Genomic DNA, 23,586 nt, shown 5'->3' on the forward strand with positions numbered 1-23,586 from the left:
ATGCCCGGCCTCTAGTTTCTAACTTTAGAGTTAATGGGTCATGCATATTATGCCAAGATGTATAAAAATCCTAATTCCTACCTGAATTCCTTGATAGAAAAGAGACAATGATAGGAATTAGAAGCAGGACTCAAGACTATTCTCCCACATGACATTGACTTTTGTTTAATTTTATGTATTCAATGTTTAAAGTAAGGCATGAATTACAGACTGATTTTTTTAAAAGGTGCTATTAAAACCTTGCTAATTTTATTCAGGCAAGCTAATAATATGCTCATGCCATTTGTTAAGCATTTGAGGTTCTAGTTATACACTAAAATATACTGAAAGAATAACATTATTTTTGAAATTTAAAAACGTTTATATTCAATTCTTGATTCTGTGCACTACAAATTAATCACATGTTCCAGGAAACCTGCCTCAGGATCTGACTGTCCCTGTGACTGCAGTTCTAGATGATAAAACCTGAAGATGACAATTTCTTCACAGCTCATTGTTGCCACCATTTTGAAATTCTTAAAAAGTGATCTCTACCCGAAAAAAAGTGGAGAAAGTCAACAAAAAAGGACAACAAAAGTAAGAGATGAAAGACAGTCCCCCCACCTCCATGTCCAAGACAACATTTTATTCATTATCCTTTTTTTGTGCTTATTTGTGAATATTATTGTTGCAAAATCAAAACCACGGACATCAATGGGAACAACAGAATATATCTAAATTTTCTAAGCAATTTTGTATAATAGTGAAAAGGGGGTTTCTGGAATTCCATGCACTTGACTTCAAGTCTCAAATATGAGATTCCAGAAAACAAATATTTATTGAATGCTATTATGTGTTAATGACTATACTAGATAGGATATATTGGTGAGTCAATCATATGAAACTTACAGAATAGTGGGAAAGACACTAACTAAAGCATTACTCAAAACTGTCAAGTTATAGCTGTGATGGCAATTTGAGATGCTAATAAAGGAAGTAAACGAGTCAGAGGAAAAGGCTTCCCTGAAAAAGTTATGATGAAGATGAGATTTGTATGAATCTTCTGTTTAATGAACTAGATAAAAGGTGGCAAAAAAAAAAAAAAAAAGTGGAAACAGCATATGCAGTTTGTGGCAGGAGAAAGCAAATTAATTTGAGAAACTGAATGAAAGTCAACATGGATGGACCAGCAGAAGCAAAACAAAAGGGTGTGATTCAAGATGAGGCTACAGAGATAATGACCAGGCCATTCGAGGTCTTGTTAGGCCACATTTAAAAATGTGGTCTTTAGCCTAACAGCAACAAAATACTGTTCAAACTGTTTTAACCTAGGGACTAAAGGATGAGACATACATTTTGAACAAAAAATTATTCTGGTTTCAGGGAGATAAGAGTTAAGAAAGAAGTGGAAAAGGATAAGAAGGAATGCTAGAAAACTAGTTAGAAGGCTATTTCATAGACCAGATAAGAAACAAAGGTAGCATGGATACAAAGAGAAGTAAATTGGGTGTAGGAAGACAAGACTGGTGACAGATTGGATGTGGAGAACAAAGGAGAGATCTTTCTCCCTCATCTGATAACTACTAGCTTTCTAATCTAGGTTAGATAGTAGTACTACACAATGATGTAGGAAATACTGAAAACAAGCTAGATTCGTTAAAGAGATACGTGATCATGGGCAAGTTACTGTATATCTCTGAGCATCAGTTTTTATTAAATGCGGATAATTATACCACTGCTGAGAGACAATTATAAGTATTATGGTATGTAAAGGGTCTGGCACCTAGCAAGTCCTCAAAAATTTGTAGTTATTACTATTTTCTCCAGATTCTCCCAAGATTGTGTTTTCAAATGAAGCAATTTTGCTTCCTGGCCCTTATTTGGCACATCTGGCAAAATATCTGGAGACATTTTTGGCTGTCACAACTTAGGGTGAGAGGGGTTGCCACTGGTATTTACCGGCCAGAGGCCAGGGATGCTACTAAACCTTCTGTGGTTCACAGACAGTCATTCCACAACAAAGACTTAGCCAGCCCAAAATATCAATACTGCTAAGGCTGTGAAGCCATGTTCCAGAGGGATTCTGATTCTGATAATTGCACATGAAAAGTTCTTTTGTATCCACTAATGATACCAACCATCCACATGAGTTAGGGAGTTAAACTGATTTATTACTGATAATCTGTTCAGTTTCCAAATTCAAGCCTGGTTATAGAAGAAGTTACCAGAAGTGAATTCATAACCTAAATTCTAAACATACAAAAATATTAATGTCTTCTAACCATGAAAGCTAATTTGTTTTCCCATTTTGATGTCTGCATAAAGAAAAACCTGAAATACTACAAATTAATTGTCATTTTATTAAGAACCAGATATTCAGATCCTTGAAAAAAACTCTATGAAAACTAGAAGCTTTTTTAGTGTCATTCTGTAGAAAAAAAATGGTTTGCAATGAATCTATTTAATTAGTGCTGCATTATTACACAAGGATTACCAACAATGAAAAACAGACTGCAGTCTAATTCTTACAAAACCATTTCAAATTTTATGACAATGTTTATTAAGTCAAAATTTTAATCATAACTGTGAAACTATCCTTCAAGCTCCAAGACCGTAAATCCATTGGAAATAGATGAATTCGTTGATTAAATATAAACTTCATATCATTTTGGACTCTATGGATAGTGAAGCTATTAAACCAGCATGCTCAACTATCAACAATTTAAACTTTAATTAAAATCTGTGAGAACTGTCCAACAGAACTCATAAAATCTCACCAGGGTCAAGAACTGGGACCTGATCACAACTGATACCACTTCTCACCAAGGATAGCTTTTACAAAAAACAAAACAAAATAAAAATAAGTGTGGGCAAAAATGTGGAGACACTGTTGGAACCTACGTGCATTGCTAGTGGGAGTGTAAAATTGTTCAAACTGTGGGAAATAGTTTGGTGGTTCCTCAAAAAGTTAAACATACGGTTACCATACGGTCTAGCAATTCCATGTCTAGATATTAATATATACCCAAACAAATTGAAAGCAGACACTTATACACCAATGTTCATAAGAGCATTATTCACATGGCCAAAAGATGGAAGCAACCCAAGTGTCCATGAATGGAGTCTTTAAATGTGTTATATACATATAATAGAGTTATTCAGCCTTAAAAAGCAACAAAATTCTGAAACATGCTAAATACTTGGAAAACTTGAAAACATTATGTTAAGTGAAATAAATCAGATACAAAAGGACACGTATTATATGATTCTACTTATCATTAATTATCTAGAACAGGCAAATTCAGAGACAGAGGTGACCAGGAGGTTGGGGTAGATGGAAGTGAGCAAGACAGTGGGAAGGAGAACTACTGTTTAATGGGTATAGAGCTTCTGTTTGAGATAATGAAAAAATGTTCTGGAATGGATAGTGGTGATGGTTGCAAAATATTGTCAATTTATTAATACTTAATACTTAATGCCACTGAATTGTATATTGTAAATGGTTAAAATGTTAAATTTTATGTTATGTATATTTTATCATAACAAAACCCAACTAGGACCTGAACTAAAAAACATTAAATAAATTCTTCTTGTGATCCCTCCTTCTTCCCACTCCCCTCACCCACAGGTGAGGTTCAGAAAAACAAATATTATTTTGTTCAGCAGCTTGAACTGGATTCAAGCTTACATCTTTTGGAAAATGAATCAACTAAGTCAATATTTATCTTATTCAGTTCTATAAAAGGCAAAATATCACATTTATTATTTTATGACATCCAAATTTCAAATTTCCTTTAGGGGATATCACAGGAACATATACATGATTTCACACTCTTGAATTGGTCTCCTCCAAAGATAATTTCACTGTGTATCTATTAAAGTCTGTGACAATGAAAATGACTACTATGAGAATTAAAATGACCAAGGGGTTGCTGCAATAAGATGGCAATTTCAATATTCCTTACCTTATTCTAATCATACATTTAAGAATGGTATATCACTTAATCTCTCAAAATTTGATATTATTACAGTTTACTGGGAATAAAAAAGTAGGGGATTTCAACTGTATATTATTAGAGAAACATGTAATATGTATCTTAAAGATTACTTCCAGGGGAAAATATATTAAGCCTTAAGTGTTACAAACACAGAGAAAATAAATCAGTAAAAATACAAACACTTTAATAGACAATAAAATCATCCTTTTTTTATAATTTAAGGTAAAATCCTAATTATTAGAGTCTTTTTTCTCTCCCTTATCATTCCTCTCTTGTACCTTTCATTTTTCCTCCCCTCCAGCCCATGATTAATGCTCTATTAGTACAAAAAGGATAAAATTACTGCCCACAGTGCTAACAAAATTAATGAGGAAAGATGTATATAGATCTCTTGAAGATGTGCCTGAGTTTACGTTGCCAAGGTAACACTGACGTCTTAAATTTTAAATGGAAGAGTTTATATTTAAAGAATGTTAGAGTCAATAGAATGTATTTTAAGAAAGAGCAAAGCATACACAGCTCATTATTCTCAAATACCAATAAACGATACATGGAAATTGGACAAAGACAATTAAATGTAGATAACAGTCAACAAATATCCATTAATGTGAGTTATTTGAATGACAGTATTGTTTAATGTGGACTGAAAAGTAAAGTTGAAGCTTCTGGTGCTGGCTTTTGCAACTCATTAGCTGTAGGGACTAGGAAAGTTACTCAGCCTTGCATAAGTCCTTTCATTCTCTCAAAGTCTCAGTTCCCTCAGTTGTGAAAGTGAAAAGTGAAACAAGATTAGTAAGGTCCCTGTCCAAATCTAAAATTCTTTGGTTCTATGATTTCAAAGGAAGAAATTTCTTTATCAAAAATAAGTTACTATATACCTATTAAGTTCTAGAACATAATAAAGTAACATAACATAGTAAACATACTAGCATATCTATGGTAAGAAAATTAGACCAACATACACTTCTGTGGTGTTATGAAATGCGTTGGTTTTCATTCACAGTTCCTGATTCATAACTCCCATAGCTATTGTTACAGTCTTGTATTATAATGTTGGGTATCTCAAGCCTCGGAGGCAGGCCTCAGGAAATAGAGTCTCTCTCCTGCCCTCCTTGGGGCAGGACTCTCATCTTCTCCTACCTTTTTTATTGTGGGTCTTAAGACCATCCCCAGAGAGGGTCACACCCTACGCAATGGGGTAAGGAATACTGAAGCCATGAAGCCTTCACAAAAACCCAAGAGGACTGGGTTTAGAGAGTTTCTGGATACCTGAACATGTGGAGGTTCCTGGAGGGTAGCACTCCCAGGGATGACAAGGAAGCTCTGCACCCTCATACCTCGCCCTACACGTCTCTTCACCTATATCCTTTGTGATAACCTTTATAATAAACCAGTAAATGTAATTTAAGTGTTTCCCTGAATTCTGTGAGTTGCTCCAGCAAATTAATCGAACCCGAAGGGTGGGGGTGGGGGTCATGCAAACCCCAACTTGAAGCTGGGTGGTCAGAAGTTCTGGAAGCCCAGGCTTGTGACTGGTACCAGTCTGGGCATCTGGGGGACAGACTTGGGGCCTGAGCCCCCAACCTATGGAATCAGACACTATCTCCAGGTAGACAGTGTTGGAATTGAATGACAGGACATCTTGCTGGTGTCCACTGCTCGGTGTGTGGAGAAAAACACCCCACACATTTGGTCACAGAAGTCTTCTGTGCTGATGATTGTGATGTAAGAATAAAGGAAAAACACAGTTTAAAAGAGAATTTTTCTCTACGCATCTTTTTCAGGATTTTTTTATTCCCCTCTTTTCATTAATTATGCAGTACATACTCAAAAAACCTGGAAAATATAGAAAGGATAAAAAACCAAGAATCATAATTCCCCTATAAAAAAACACAATTAAGTTCATATTTGTCATGAGATACCTTTCGTGGTTTTGTTATAAGAAAGATATGCTATTAAAGTTTTAATGGCAAAACACACCTGGAAAGAACATAAATATAACCTGAATTTTGGAACTGCAAGAAAAGAATGGGCATTAAAAATTAAATAAACAAATATAAGGTACTAATAAAAAATAAGGGCCGGGCACGGTGGCTCACGTCTGTAATCCCAGCACTTTGGGAGGTCGAGGCGGGCAGATCACGAGGTCAGGAGATCGAGACCATCCTGGCTAACATGGTGAAACCCCGTCTCTACTAAAAATACAAAAAATTGGCCGGGCGTGGTGGCGGGTGCCTGTAGTCCCAGCTACTCGGGAGGCTGAGGTAGGAGAATGCCATGAACCCGGGAGGTGGAACTTGCAGTGAGCCGAGATCACGCCACTGCACTCCAGGCTGGTGACAGAGCGAGACTCCACCTCAAAAAAAAAAGTAAAATACACATCAACAGCAAAAAGCAATAGGGCAGATCTGAATACTGAGCACAGGCAGTATCAGACTTCTGTTCAACAGGAAACTTTTCCTGTGCCCCTAGTTTAAATCAGGTCACCCAGGTGTTACTTCCAAAAGACTTTCACTTGTCTGTCACAGTTCTTTGTACGTCCAAAATTACTGAACTATTTTTCATAGCTCTTTATTTAGTGCTTCCTTTTCCCCACTAGCCTAATAAGCTCCATAAAGTCAAGGATCATTTCTTCTTCATGTGCCAGTATGTCCCCAGTAGAACAAACACCTCATATACTGAATGAGTTCAATTAACATTTGTTGACTAAATAAATAAGCAGAGTCTTGTTTCATAAATTTATATCAACTATTCCTGACTAGCTACTTTTCCCAAGGCCTAAGATCCATTTTCAGGGGAATTACTAAGTAAGAGAAATACAGGTTGAATATCACTTATCCAAAATGCTTGGAACCAGAAGTGTTTCAGATGTTGAATTGCTTTGGATTTTAAAATGTTTACATACACATTCCATCTTGGGGATGGGACCTAAGTCTAAATTTGAAATTCATTTATGATTCATATATACCTAATACATATAGCCTGAAGGTAATTTTACACAATGTTTTAAATAGTACATGCAACCAAGTTTGTATATTCTGAACCATCAAAAAGCAAATGGGTCACTATTTTGGTGCCCCCAAAATTTTGAATTTTAATGCATTTCAGATTTCTAATTTTTGGATGAGGTATGTTCAACCTGTACCCAAATTCAAATACATTTGCATTGAAGATTTTATATCCTAGTCCAGGGACTAAAAAACAACAACTTCCAGTCCACATCAGGCCATCCACATATTTTTTGTTTTTTTGTTTTTTTGTTTTTTTTTTGAGATGGAGTTTCGCTCTGTTGCCCAGGCTGAAGCGCAGTGGCACAATCTCAGCTCACTGCAAGCTCTGCAGCCCGGGTTCACACCATTCTCCTGCCTCAGCCTCCCAAGCAGCTAGGACTACAGGTGCCTGCCACCACACCTGGCTAATTATTTTGTATTTTTAGTAGAGACGGGGGTTTCGCCATGTGAGCAAGGATGGTCTTGATCTCCTGACTTCGTGATCCGCCCACCTTGGCCTCCCAAAGTGCTGGGATCACCACCGCGCCCGGCCCATCCACGTGTTTTTGTAAATAAAGTTTTGTTGGAATATACTCAAACCCATTCATTTACATACTGTGTATGGCTGCTCTTGTGCTACAACAGCAGTGCTGGTAATTCCAACAGAAAGCTAAAAATATTTACTATCTGGCCCTTTACAAGAAATGTTTGCCAACCTCTGTTTCATGACCTTAAACTAGACTAATGACTTTAAACTAATAACAAAAAGAAATGTAAAAAGTGTGCCAACCTCTGTCTAATGACTTTAAACTAGACAAATGACTTTAAACTAATAATAAAAAGAAACAAAGGATAATGAGCTTTTGTGGTCATTCATGAAAACATCTGACATAACTAAACTATATACCAGCAATATTACTATCAAAAATTCAATAATTTAGCTACTTTAGTTCATAAACTTATAAGAGTGAAAGGATTAAGCACAGTATTCTTAGAAATGGCCAACACTTCAAATACTTTTTTTTTATATGCTTTTAGTAACATTTCAAATTTTTAGCGGAGCTGATTTTAATTATTAAACATACAAAATAAATTGCTACTCTGCTGTAATTATTAGGCAGGATGAACTAAAAACCCCAATGCAAAATCAGCATTTCCACAGCAACCTGTACTTCCATTGGCCCCACTGTACATAGGTAGGAACTGGCATTGTTTTGTATATTTAGAAAAAACACCTCCATTAAATAATACAAAGAAAAATTGCTTGGACAAAAATAACACATTTGTCAACATATTAACAACACTGCTACAAATTCGATAATATACAAATTGGTCAATCAAAAAATTTTTTAAAAGTGTGGATTGAATGTGTACTATTAGCTGCACATTCAATAGTTTATCTAATTTGTAGGTTTACTAATGCTACCAGTTCTGGTTGATTCCTGCTGAAATTAATGGGTAATACCTAAATCATATAAAAAACAAAACAAGCATATATTTATAAATAATGTAAAAAATGAACAAAAGGTGAGGAAGAAACATTTGAGTGCCTACTGTCTATCCTAGTAAGACCTCTCATAAATAGATTTTAATAGGAATGGTTTCATATAACTATTTAATCCAAAACAAGTCATCTTATAAAATTGGGACATTATTTTGTAAGTCAAAACTTTCTATTTCAGCTAATACAGACCAGAAATAGAAATTTAAGGGCCAGATGTCACTGGTAAATTCTTATATTCTAGCTTCTATAATGTTCTAGCTTAGTAAACTTCAATTAAAAAAAAAAATCAAAGATGCAAAATGTTTAGGGAAGGTAATGAAGATGCAATTATTGCCAAATCAGCTAATATTAAATAAGCAATCCTATACAATACAGTAACCCCCCTTTATCTGTGGTTTCACTTCCTGAGGCTGCAGTTACCTGCAGTCAACTGTGGTTCGAAAATATTAAAGGGAAAATTTCAGAAATAAACACTCCATAAGTTTTAGATTATGTGGTATTCTGAGTAGTGTGATGAAATACGCTATTCTACTCCATCCCCCAGAGGACATGAATCAGCCCTTTGTCCTGCACACCCCTACTGTGTATGCTACCTGTCTGTCCATTTAGTTATTCAGTAGCTATCTCAGTTATGACTGACTGTTGTAGCATAAAAGAGTTTGTGTTCAAGTAACCCTTATTTTACTTAATAACAGCCTTAAATTCCAAGAGTAGCGATGCTGGCATATTGTTATACTTGTATTTTATGATTATTGTGGTTAATCTCTTACTATGTCTATCAATTATACTTTATAAGTTAAAATTTATCATAGGTATGTATGAATAGGAAAAAAACATAGCATACACATGGTTTGGTACCATCCACAGTTTCGGACATCCACCTAAACTCAAGTGATCATCCCAACTCAGCTTCCTACATAGCTGAAACTACAGATACATACCACCACACCCAGCTGATTTTTTATTTTTTGTAGAGATGGGGGGTCTCACTTTGTTGCCCAGACAGGTCTCGAACTCCTGGCCTCAAGTGATCCTCCCACCTTGGCCTCCCAAAGTGCTGGGATTACAGGTGTGAGCCACCACACCTGGCCCTTGTTCATTTTTCTACTACCAAATTTAAGAAGCCACCTACATCTATATACTAATACTCTGCGTTTCCTCCTTATATAATTGATGGATGGTAATCAGCTCCCTTCTAAGGTCAATTCTTCTCAAATTCACTCTTGAACCCAACATAATCAGGCTTTTTTCCTTATTGGTCAAGAAAAAAACCCATACTTTAATTAAAGTCACCAGAAACCTCTACACTGCCAAATCCAGTGGCCATTTCCCATCTTCAAAGATTTTCCTCACCTCTTAGAAGCAGCTGACAGAGTCATTCATAACCTCCTCTGTGTCTTCTGAAACACCACACCCTTGGTTTTCCTTCTGCCTCATTGGCTGCACTTCTCAGTTTTATTTGCTGAATCCTTTCTGTCCTCTCCAGGACACAGTCTTCAGACTCTCCTCATTAATAATTTCTTCAATCCCACTGCTTTAAATACTATTTAAATGCTAACACAGGGCCAGGCGCAGTGGCTCATGCCTGTAATCCCAGCACTTTGGGAGGCTGAGGCTGACAGATCACGAGGTCAAGAGATGGAGGCCAGCCTGTCCAATGTGGTAAAACCCCATCTCTACTAAAAATACAAAAATTAGCTGGGCGTGGTGATGCGCGCCTGTAGTCCCAGCTACTTGGGAGGCTGAGGCAGGAGAATCGCTTGAATCCGGAAGGCGGAGGTTGCACTGAGCCGGGATTCAGCCACTGCACTCCAGCCTGGTGACAGAGGGAGACTCTGTCTCCAAAAAAAAAAAAAAAAAAAAAAAGCCAACACATCCAAATCTATATGGGAGAGCCAGCATCTACCCAGAACTCTAGGGGCAGTCACCCCACACTACCATGTGACTGGGCATTTCATACTTCACACATCCATAACAGTATTCTTGATTTCCCACCCCCTCAAAATGTGTCCCTCCTGCAATTTTTCCCATTTCAATATATGGCACCAGGAATGCCCCAAATCCACACTTTTCACCAGTTTTACCACTGTAATCCATCCATGGCTCTATCTGAACTAATATAACACTCTCCTCCTAAGTGATCTCCTGCTTCCACTAATGCCTCTCTATGCTGCCTTCTCAAAAGAGCAGCCAGAAAAATTCTGTCAAAAATATAAACCAAATCATGACACAGCCTTGCAAAAAAAAAAAAAACCTTCAAATGGCTCGCCATCATTAAAACAAATGTGAAAGTTATCCATGGCCTGTAAGACCCTACCTCAGCAGTCCCCAACCTTTTCGGCACCAAGGACCAGTTTCGTGGAAGACAATTTTTCCCCAGACAGGGCAGCAGGGGTGGGGGTGGGGGTGGGGCTGCTTTCAGGACGAAACTGTTACACCTCAGATCAACAGGCATTAGATTCTCGTAAGGGGGTGTGTAACCTAGATCCCTCATATGCGTAATTCACAACAGGATTCATGCTCCTATGAGAATCTTGCCACTGATCTGACAGGAGGTGGAAATTAGACAATAATGCTGGCTGGCCCGCTTCGCACACCTCTTGCTGTGCGGCCCAGTTCCTAACAGGCCACAGACCAGTACCCATCTGTGGTCCAGGGATATGGACTCCCTGCCTTACGTAATCTGACTTCTGTCTCCTATCTCATTTCTACTTCTCTTTCTCTTCCTCCCTCTACTACCAGTCACACTTGTCTTTTTGCAGTCTCTTGATGTTCTTCAAGCTTGTCTCTGCTTTGGATCCTTTGCTGTTTCTTCTACATGAAATAATCTTCCCTCAGATATTCACAAGGACCTCTCGCTCACTTTTTTCAGTCTGATGAAACATCACCTATACAGAAAGACTTTCCCTCAACACTCTGTTGAAAATATCATCCCAGTTCCTTCTCCTTTGCTTCATTTTCTACAAAACTATTTTCAATTTTATAATATATTGCTATATAGTTTACATATTTGTTCACTTTCTCATCCACTAGAAATATAAGCACCTGAGGGCACAAATATTGACTTAATTGCTTCTATGTATCCCTCAACTAAAATGACATCTGACACTAATTAAGTGTTCAATAATAACTGCTGAATTGATAAATGGCTATACAATTTTTTTTTTTTTTTTTGAGACAGAGTCTTGCTCTGTCGTCCAGGCTGGAGTGCAGTGGTGCAATCTCAGGTAAACACAAGCTCCACCTCCTGATTCTCCTGCTTCAGCCTCCCGAATAGCTGGGACTACAGGTGTGTGCCACCATGCCCGGCTAATTTTGTATTTTTAGCAGAGACAGGGTTTCACTATGTTGGCCAGGCTGGTCTTGAACTCCTGACCTCATGATCCGCCCACCTAGGCCTCCCAAATTGCTGGGATTACAGGGGTGAGCCACTGCGCCCAGCGCTATTACAATTTTTAAGAAGGATTTTTCTTTAACTTGAATGGTTTATGATTCATAAACTTGAATGGTTTATAAGATTACTAAAACTATTTAATTCAGACTTCATACACAGACGTACCACTTTTAAAAAGGAAACTCTAATAAAAATATGTCTTCCTTTTTTCTGCATTAAAATTCCAGACCCTAGGAAATTTCTGGCATTTTTTTCCAAAATAAACAGAAGTAAAATTATCTTAATGGGCTAAATGTAAGATCTCATGTAACTCTTGGTGATAGGTACAAAAGCCATTTCCTTTTAAACTCAATTTTACTTTACTGCCCTCTTCCCCAACACACACATACACATACAGATATCTTGGTTACTTTATTTTAGTTTTAAGTTTAATTTTTTACCAGGTAACATACTTATATAATTGTGTGAATCTAAAAGGTTAAAAAAATAGAAGATTGTAAGTCTGAAAAGAAATAGTGAAAAGTCTCCCCATCCCATGGCTGTATCTCAATGAGTCAGTTCAAACTCCCACTACCAAAAAGTAACCATTGTTATTATAGGGTGGAAGTTGGCCATTTTTTTGTTTAAAAAGTCACACAGGAAATATCTGCAGCTTTATGGACTCCCACTCTCTGTCAGAACTACTTAATTCAGCCATTATAGAGTGAAGGCAGCCTTAGAAAATATGTAAACACATGTGTAGAGTAGTACTTCAATAAAACTTAATTTGCAAATATAGGCAGTAGGCTGAATTTTTCCCATGGGGGTCACAGTTTGCCAAAACCTGTTACAGAACAGTTTAAATACCAATGTCTCTTTTATAAAAAATGCTAATGGTAGTGTTTGGAAGAGACTTCAGTGGAAGAGACTGCAACAAAGAATGCTATTTGAAACAAAAATTCATCCTACCCATAATGATGTACCAAAATAATATATATTTTCATATAAATAGATTTAAGATTATTCGCAGATGCCTCTCCATAATTCATAATATATTAGTGCAAATAATTTCTTTCTTTTTTTTTTTTCTTTTCTTTTTTGAGACAAGAGTCTTGCTCCATCACCAGGCTGGAGGGCAGTGGCGTGATCTTGGCTCACTGCAACCTCCACCTCCTGGGTTCAAGCCATTCTCCTGTCTCAGCCTCCCAAGTAGCTGGGATTACAGGCGCCTGCCACCACATCCAGCTAATTTTTGTATTTTTAGTAGAGATGGGGTTTCACCATGTTGGCCAGGATGGTCTCAATCTCCTGACCTCGTGATATGCCCGCCTCAGCCTCCTAAAGTGCTGGGATTACAGGCGTGAGCCACCGCACCCAGCCCAGTGCAAATATTTTCTTCTACCTCTTCATGGCACAATTATGAAGAATTGGAGGAACGTTAAGACAAGACGGAGTGGTAACCTAACTATCAGCGCACTGTCAATCATTAACTCTGGCTTAAAATTTTCTCTTAAATGGTAGATCAAATGTATAATTAAAATCTCCACAGAATGCATTAAAGCAATAAACCATAGTCTATATTTAAAAACAAACAAAATTTCAAATGTCTATTTCTCAACCAGATCAATTCCAAAATGCATGTTTCTAATAAGTCTTACAAAGGATTTAATTTAATAAAATGAACCAAGATTAGAGAGAATCGGATCTCTCCAAAAAGCAGATCCCTGTTACATTGAATAACCAGCTTCTCAAAATTCAGAGGTATCCTAGGAATATATCTTACCTTAGATGCCATTCTCATAAAGAGCTTGTTTTGATTTTCTGCTGTTCCCATCTTTTCATTTTTGACCAAATCAGTTAGGCTTAGATTATCATCATCATGAAAGTATCTGACCCTTTCTTTTTCCTCATGGGTTGAAATCTATGACAAAATGAACATTATTAATTTAATGAAAACATGAGTCTCTGAAGCATTTAATGGATTACATAAAAATCTGATGTTAAATGTAAAAATTCCACTATGTAATCACAACCTTTCCTTCCAGTTCATCCCTAGTCTGCCAGCTTCCATGTGAAAAAACTTCCATTAGAATTACACTCCCTACTTCTGCCTCTTTACTCTCCTCTTCCCTGGGGATGGAAGCATGATATTAACTGCTTTATGAGTTTTGATGAAAGAGCAACACTGCTTTACCCCTTCCTCTCTCTTTTCTGCTCTTCTTCTCCTTATAGTTAAAATTCCTTACCACTGTGGTGGGAAGACTGAAGTTATCCAGAGATGGAGTAAGGATATCAAAAACAGAGGTGAAGTATTAGCAAATCCACTGCTATGAATTTAATGATTATGTTGCCCCAAAATTCACATGTTGAAATCTCAATAAGAAGGTATTAAGACGCAAGGTCTTTGGGAAGTAACTGGTCTTTGGGCAGTAACTGGGCTATGAGCATGAAGTACTCAGACATGGGATCAGAACCTGTGATGGTTAATACTGAGTGTCAACTTGATTGGACTGAAGGATGCAAAGTATTGTTCCTGGGTGTGTCTGTGAGGGTGTTGCCAAAGGAGATTAACATTTGAGTTAGTGGACTGGCAGTTAGTGGAGAGGCAGACCCACCCTCAGGGTGGGTGACCATCTAATCAGCTGCCAGGGTGGCCAGAAGACGCTGAAAGAACTTGACTCGCTGAGTCTTCTGGCCTTCATCTTTCTCTCAGGCTGGATGCTTCCTGCCCTCAAACATCAGACTCAAAGTTCTTCAGTTTTTGGACTCTTGGACTTACACCAATGGTTTGCCAGGGATTCTTGGGCCTTTGGCCACAGACTGAAGGCTGCACTGTTGGCTTCCCTACTTTTGAGGTTTTGGGACTTGGACTATCTTCTTTGCTCCTCAGCTTGCAGATGGCCTATGCAGGACTTTACCTTGTGATTATGTGAGTCAACACTCCTTAATAAACTCCCCTTCATATATGCATCTATCCTCTTAGTTCTGTCCCTCTAGGGAACCCTGACTAATACAGTACCTCTATTAAAAGACATGAGCGTTTGTTCTCTCTCTCTCTCTCTCTCTTCTGTCATTTGATTATACAAGAAGACTATCATCTACAAACCCAGAAGCATGCCCTAATCAGACAATGAAGCTGCCAGCACCCTAATCTTGGACTTCTCAGTCTCCAGAACTGTGAGAAACAAATTTCTGTTGTTTAAGCCATCCAGTTTATGTTATAGTAGCCCGAACTAAGACACCAACTTCTAATTATTAAACCCTTGTTCTGTAAACAGCTTTATCAAAAGCAAAGCTGATATTCTGGTCTCCATCTAATTCAGTCCCGATGTTCCTATCAGTTGGTTCCATACCCTGGTGTAGAACAGAAAAATACTATTTATTTCCTCCCAAATCACATCTTTCTAATGCTGCTCTCACATTCCCTTATCCAAATAAAACCTCATCTTTAACTTCTTTGAGATCTTTGGAACAGGGGTGCAACTACATTTCCCAACATTACTATTCTTGTCTTTACTAGCTTAAACCTCATATCCCTTGACTTCAATCACCCCCTGGCTCCAGACACTTAATTTCTGGCCCTCTTGTCTTTTCATCATACTCAAAGAACAAACTTTACTTGTGAAAGTGTCTACCTTCTTTACTCCTATACCTAAATTGTTAAGTAATATGCAACTCAAAAAGGGCCCTCGATGCCTTCTGACAATGCATTTATGGATCCCTAGTCAGTTCCACCATTTCATATAATTCAAACCTTTACTATTCTCCTCCTGTACCTCCTCTCCAACCACCAAATTCCTCCCATTACATTAGAAGACATATCTATCCCACTTCTATCTGTTGAATGAATTAATTAGAATCTCTAGCAACACAGGCACTGAACAGGCAAAAAATAAACATTTGACAGAAATATTCTGAATGAACAGTTCTTTTGTATATGCAATTATCACTTGTCTGATCTTCCAAATTTAAAATAAAAAACCTAATTTGGGAAAGCTGAATATGTTGTTTTTGCCATCTCAAGAGCCTCAAGGTAGTGCTAAAAACTAATTACTAGAGTTGGAAAATGGAAAAGAAAATTAGCTTTATAAAGGATTATGGCACCTACATAATTAAGCCATTATTGTGTATGGATACCCCATCACCAGGTCTCAAGCTGTCTAATACTAGTAACAGCTCTGGGAGACCAAAGTTTTCCCTAAGAGCTATAGCAAGTATGCCAAAAGCAGCTGAAAACAACATCAAAGAAATGTAAACCAAAATTAAAATTGCCTTAAACATTCAATGTTAACAACTATTTGAAAAAACACAGTTGGATTACTTTCCATTCTGTAAAAGGCAAAAAGATATAACTAAGAATAAAAGTAAGAACAACATCATTTACTACCTTCCAATATTGGCATTCAAAAGTTACTTTTCAGAAAATATTTTGTAATCTGATATGAAGAAAGCCCCAAGGGAAAGAAGGAATTCTGAATTAATAAACAAAGACATATGTTAAACATACCATCTGTCTCTTTCTTCTTCCTCCTTGTGATTCCAGAGATTTTCCGGGTGTGTTCACAGGCCATACTCTTCCAGACTGATCTGTTCTGACAAGGATTACTTCTTGCTGGTCTTCATTCTATAAAAAGATTTAGAGATAACTATTGAAATTATTGTGAAGAATGCTGAACGTTTTTATTTAATAACAAAAAAAAGCATTAAAATGATTAACATTTTCACATAATACTGTGGATTGCCTTAAATCTCCTGGATTTTCATTCCTCTCTATACTATAAAATGAACATAATCGTTTGGGGAAAGAGTGAAAAATACCCAATGTTTATTTTAGTATTTTTTAAAAAGTAACCAAGAGAAGAAAATTTCAAATAAAGTTTTCATCTAGACAATGTTAAAAGATGACGAAGTATCAATAGTCCATGCGGCATTGTATGAGAATGCCCATCACTTATACAGCACATGTAACGTTTCTTAAAGATCCTATTAAAATTTGATTATAAGAATAAAGCAACTAAAGACAAACTTGCTAAATTAGCAAATATAATGACACTACCCGTAACTTCTATTCTTTCTATTAACAGCCTTCAAATGCTATTCAGTTTTCTGACTCTTCAGAAGGAATTATATCCCACATACTTTCAAGCCATAATATTTTCCCTACAAACTTTTGGACAAATATAAGCCTTGCACAGTACAGAATAAGAGTAAATTTTATTCTCTGATGGAAATGGAATGTGATTGGAGGGATTCTAATAATCAATAAAGAATATTAGAGAATGACAAAGGTAAAGAAATTGTTATATCAAAAAGACACCTGCACTTGTATGTTTATCACAGCACTATTCACAATAGCCAAGTCATGGAATCAACTAAAGTGTCCATTAACGGATGATTGAATAGAGAAAATGTGGTGTATATATGTCATGGAATACTACACAATCACCAAAAAAAGAAACGTCTTGCACAGCAGCATGGATGGAGCTACAGGCAATTATCCTAAGTGATCAAATACTGTATGTTCTCACTTAAAAGTGGGAACTAAACAATGGATACACATGGACATAAAGAGGGAAATAAGAGACACTGCAGTCTCCAAAAGCAGGGGGGATGGAAAGGGAGTAATGATAGAAAAAATTACTTATTGGGAACAATGTTTACTATTCAGGTGATGGGTAAAACAGAAGCCCAAACCTCACCATTATGCAATATATCCCTGCAACAAACCTGCATAGGCAACCCCTGAATCTATTTTTAAAAAATTAAAAACAAAAATAATATTAAGGGATGAATTCATTAAAAATCCATTGGAAACAAGACCAAGCAAACTATTCACATTTTAGTTTTCTTCTCAATCGGAATCAAATATAGAAAAAATCAAACCCAATTCCATTTAATAGATGTTAGTTTCCCTGCTGAAATGGAAGAAAAATAATATATACCTATTACTGATCTTACATTCACACCCAATACTAAACTGATACAAAAGATTATCATTACTTTTCTTCCTCAATAAATAAATGAACATTAATTAATGAAGTGCCATCTTTTAAAAGATCTTTCTACTCACTCCCTTACCAGATAGTAGAGATAGGCAACACATTATAATGTGGCTTCTAACTTTGCCCCACTGATAAAGCTGGTCTCTTCCCTAAGGACTTTCAAATTACTAAGTCTAATACATAATTATTAAATTGTCATCTTCCCTGATTTGAAAGCATTTGGTTCTGTTTATTACATTCTCTCTCCTGAAATTCCTCTTATTCCAGTTTTAAACACTCTACTCCCTCCTGGTTCTGCCTTTACCTCTCGGACACATTCATTCATTTATTAATTCATCCATTTATCCATTCATTCATCAAATATTTCTGAAATGTCTATTTAATCTTAGGAGCTAAAAGAAATATAACCCCTGCCTTCTATAAGCTTATGGCCTAGTGGTGAAACTACTCCCCAGGTGAATTATTAATATAAACAAAGTCACCTTCACTGTCTCCTCCATTTCCAGCTATCCCTCAAATACTGATGATTCCAGGGTTCCTTGGTTTCCAGCCCTTCAGCCTGAAACCTAATCATCACCCATATTGCAAAATAATTCACTGTGTGAAAAACAAATACAATCATGCTATTCTTTGCTTAAAAATCTGCAGGGACCATTTATCACCGGAAGATCAACACCACTGCAAGTATGGCCCACAGGCCATCACAAGTCCAAGAGTTACTAGACATTAAATATTTGTTACTAATCCATGATGAGGTAACTACAGAAACTGAGTGTTTTATAAAAACTGTATAGAAGTGATACGGTTTGTCTCCATGTCCCCACCCAAATCTCTTCTTGTAGCTCCCATTATTTCCACATGTTGTACGAGGGGCCCAGTGGGAGATGATTGAATCATGGGGGCAAGTCTTTCCTGTGCTGTTCTTGTGATAGTGAATGGATCTCACGAGATCTGATGGTTTTAAAAACGGGAGTTTCTCTGCACAAGCTCTCTCTTTCCCTGCTACCATCCACATAAGATGTGACTTGCTCCTCCTTGCCTTCAGCCATGATTGTGAGGCCTCCCCAGCCATGTGGAACTGTAAGTTCAATTAAACCTCTTTCTTTTGCAAATTGCCCAGTCTCAAGTATGTCTTTATCAGCAGCATGAAAACAGACAAATACAAGAATAGTAAGAATCATTTTATGTTGGTTCAATCTAAATAAAAACTTGGGACTTTATTTCATAGAAAATATTTCATTTTTCTATGATTACTTTTTATTGTATTTTATAAAACTATTAATCTATCATGGTCTGTAAAATTTTAAAATATATATAAACAACCCTGATCCTACAACACAGTCTAAATAGTGAAATAAAGGTAAAGCATTTTCACACAGTATACAAAGCCTTCAAATTCTGGCCCTAGACTTTTCTAGTTCCTTGTAATTTTTGTAAACATACTGTAAATTGTATTTCCTCTGCACAGAACAATTACCCCTTCTTGCTCAACTAGGAAATTAAGAATTTAGTCACAGCCAATGCTCTGTTCCCAATAATTTTCGGCACATGTATGTTCCTAGACTGTAATATTTTCAGTAACTATTTGTCTACTTATATTTATCTCTCTTTGCAGGACAAAGACTAAGCTATACACTACTTGGTACCTATAGGACCTGTCACAGTGTCAAACAATAAAGGGAATTCAATAAATGCTTGATAAATGTCACTAACAAGCTGGCGCCTCAGACGGATTAACTGCACCCCAAAACTAACCCACTCTCCCCTTCAGTGAGCTCCTTCTTTCCTCCCTTTGCAAACTTTCTGTTCCTTAGGACTGCCAATACGTAAGACCCCAAGTTGTTCTATTTTGGGTACCCAAGACAGAGTGCATCTAACCATCTACATGGCATTAAAATACAAGACAGAAATGAGAAGTTCACTCTACACAGAAAATATGCAAAAACATTTTCATCATCCATGTAATTTTGCAATTTATCTCAAAAGAAACCAGAAGCACTTCTTGATATAACTAAAAAGCATTTATAAACTCTTTCCATTTTCATAAGAATGCCAAATGCTCCAGGTTTTTAAATTATTCCCAACAATTACAGTTTGCTCTGGAGGACTTTATATTTTAAAAACATCAAAACTGATAATTTATTAAAGCATTTTATACGAACACTTTAATTAACAAATCCCAAAATGCTCTGGGATCATTTACTCATTAATCCATAAAAGAGCCTTCTGGATGACAAAAATCATGGATTCTTATTTTAAAGGAAGAAAGGAGAAAACAAAACACTTCATATAAAGCTACAAAATCAATTTGCTAACATAACCAGAATAAACCTTCCCTGTTGGTATCTATCATATTTGTGAGATCATAAATTTCTCCCACAAGTGCATATCATTTTTACAGAAATAAAAAATTGAGGATTCAGGAGATCGTGGCAGTCACAGGCAAGACTAGATTGTAGCTCTGGACAGAGCAGCATGCAGGGGCTTGCACTGTGAATTTTAGCTCCAGATCGACTGCAGAACAAACCAGCAATCCCAAGAGGACCCACAGACCCTCTGAAGGAAGCAGACTGCTCCTGCAGGACCTGAGAGACACCCCAAATACTGTGAGTGCTCCAACTGTGGAAGTGGGAACACACTTCCTCCTGAACACACACCCCACTGGAGAAGCTGAAGTTGTTTTCAGGATAAGTTTTTGACTTTACTTGGAGCTAAGTCAAGTTAGAGGCCAAGCAAAATACAGGGGTAGAGGAAGGAGCAGAAAGGCCCTGGGAGCTCGCTGGGTCCCCAAACAGCCCGTTCCTGCCTAGCACCACAGGGATCCAACAGGAGGGTGGCCAGAGGAGCAGGGGGTAAAACTCCACAGGGAAAAGGAAGTATCTAGCTGAACTTTGTAACCATTTGAACAGGGTGAGAAGCCTCCTGGTCAGAACTCGGGAGGGCACAAATCTTGTGTACAGACTTCACAGGCAGGGGAAGAACTAAAGCCCTTTTCTCTCGCAGCTGGGAGGCAGATATCCTCGGGTAAGTTTTCAAGACCATCTTGCCCTCAGCCTGGAAACAGACTCTGCGCTGTTGGTGGGAGCACAGTGTGGGTGGGAGCACAGTGCGGGTGAGACCGGCCCTTCAGTGTGCGTGGGAGCTGGGTGAGGCCTGTGACTGCCAGCTTTCCCCCACTTCGCTGACAACCTGCATGACTCAGCAGAGGCAGCCATAATCCTCCTAGGTAACACAGCTCCAGTGACCTGGGAATCTCATCCCATCCCCGACAGCAGCCCAGCAAGACGTGCCCACGGGGAGTCTGAGCTCAGGCCTAGCCCCACCCTGACCTGATGGTCCTTCCCTATCCACTCTGGTAGTGGAAGACAAAGGGCATATTTTGGGAGTTCTAGGGCCTCAACCACCACTAGTCCCTCTCCACCCTACTACAGCTGATGCTCTCGGGAAAGTGCCACCTCCTGGTAGGAGGCCAACCAGCACAAAAATGGAGCATTAAACTACCAAAGCTAACAACACTCATGGAATTCACTGCACACTCCGTCACATTCACCAGAACAACCACTGGTACCCACGGCTGAGAGACCCATAGACAGTTCACATCACAGGACTCTGTGCAGAAAACCCCCTGTACCAGCCCCGAGCCTGGTAGACTTGCTGGGTGGCTAGACTCAGAAGAGAGACAACAAACACTGCAGTCCGGGTCACAGGAAGCCACACCCATAGGAAAAGGCGGAGAGTACCACATCAAGGGAATACCCCATGGGACAAAAGAATCTGAACAATAGCCTTCAAATAGCCTTCAGCCCTAGACCTTCCCTTTGACAGAGCCTACCCAAATGAGAAGGAACCAGAAAACCAACCCTGGCAATATGACAAAACAAGGCTCTTCAACGCCTCCCAAAAATCACACTGGTTCACCAGCAATGGATCCAAATCATTGAAGAAATCCCTGATTTCTAACCTCCTGGAAAAGAATTCAGGAGGTTAGTTATTAAGCTAATCAGGGAGGGACCTGAGAAAGGCGAAGCCCAATGCAAGAAAATTCGAAAAATGATACAAGAAGTGAAGGAAAAAATATTCAAGGAAATAGACAGCTTAAACAAACAAAACACAATAAAAAATTCAGGAAACTTTGGACACACTTTTAGAAATGCGAAATGCTCTGGAAAGTCTCAACAATAAAACTGAACAAGTAAAGAAAGAAATCCAGAGCTCGAAGACAATGTCTTCAAATTAACCCAATTCAACTAAGACAAAGACAAAAAAATTAGAAAATATGAACAAAGCCTCCAAAGTCTGGGATTATGTTAATCAACCAAACCTAAGAATAACTGGTATACCTGAGGAAGAGTATTCTAAAAACCCGGAAAATATGTTTGGTGGAATAATCAATGAAAACCTTCCCAGCCTTGTGAGACGAAGACAGTCAAATACAAGAAGCACAAGGAATACCTGGGAAATTAATCACAAAAACATCTTTGCCTAGACACACTGTCATCGGGTTATCCCAAGTTAAGACGAAGGAAAGAATCTTAAGAACTGTGAGACAGAAGCACCAGGTAACCTATAAAGGAAAACCCATCAGAACAACAGCAGATTTCTCAGCAGAAACCTTAAAAGCTAGAAGGGATTGGAGACCTATCTTCAGTCTCCTGAAACAAAAAATTTATCAGCCAAGAATTTCGTATCCAGCAAAACTAAGCATGATATATGAAGGAAAGATACAGCCGTTTTCAGACAAACAAATGCTGACAGAATACACCATTACCAAACCACCTTCTGCATGGTTTTGAAGGTTCCTTTTGCTAAAAAGAGCTCTAAATCCTGATGCAAATCTTTTACATCAAAACATAACCTCTTTAAAGCATAAATCACACAGGATCTATAAAAAAAATACAAGTTAAAAGGAAAAAACAAAAACAAAAGTACACAGGCAACAAAGAGCATGAGAAAAGCAATGGTACCTCACCTTTCAATGTTAACATCGAATGAATGTAAATGGCCTAAATGCTCCACTTAAAAGATACAGAAACACAGAATGGATAAGAACTCACCAACCAACTATCCACTGCCTTCAGGAAACTCACCTAACACATAAGGACTCACATACTCTTAAAAAAAAGGGGTGGGAAATGCAAATGGACACCAAAAGTGAGGAGGGGTAGCTATTCTTATATCAGACAAAACAAACTTTAAAGCAACAGCAGTTAAAAGAGACAAACAGGGACAGTACATAATGGTAAAAGGCCTTGTCCAACAGGAAAATATCACAATCCCAGACATATATGTGCCCAACAGTGGCGCTCCCAAATTTATAAAACAATTACTAACAGACCTAAGAAATTAGACAGACACCAACAAAGTAATAGTGGGGGACTTCAATACTCCACTGATAGCTCTAGATAGGTCATCAAGACAGAAAGTCAACAAAGAAACAATGAATTTAAACTATGGATTTAACAGATATATGCAGAATACACATTCTATTCAATAGCACATGGAACTTTCTCCAAGATAGAGCATTTGATAGGCCATAAAATGAGCCTAAATAAATTTAAGAAAATTGAAACTATATCAAGCACTCTTTCAGACCACAGGGGAATAAAACTGGAAATCAACTCCAAAAGGAACCTTCAAAACCATGCAAATATATGGAAATTAAATAACCTGCTCCTGAATGAGCATTGGGTCAAAAACAAAATCAAGATGGAAATTTAAAAATTCTCTGAACTGAAAGACA

The 23,586-nt window shown here is 37.7% G+C and overlaps 1 protein-coding gene across 1 annotated transcript in view; it reads right to left on the bottom strand.

The window, feature by feature from the left end:
- Window positions 1-23,586, bottom strand: part of CWF19L2 (CWF19 like 2, cell cycle control (S. pombe)) — a 116,331-nt gene that overhangs the window by 36,556 nt on the left and 56,189 nt on the right. The window contains exons 11-12 of the mRNA XM_025358338.1: window positions 16,352-16,468; window positions 13,628-13,765 (exon numbers count right to left, since the gene is read on the bottom strand). Of these exons, the coding sequence (XP_025214123.1) occupies window positions 13,628-13,765; window positions 16,352-16,468 (255 nt within the window). The remainder of the gene's footprint in view (window positions 1-13,627; window positions 13,766-16,351; window positions 16,469-23,586) is intronic.

This window comes from Theropithecus gelada, chromosome 14 (assembly GCF_003255815.1).
Source record: "Theropithecus gelada isolate Dixy chromosome 14, Tgel_1.0, whole genome shotgun sequence".
Taxonomy (NCBI): Eukaryota; Metazoa; Chordata; class Mammalia; order Primates; family Cercopithecidae; genus Theropithecus; species Theropithecus gelada.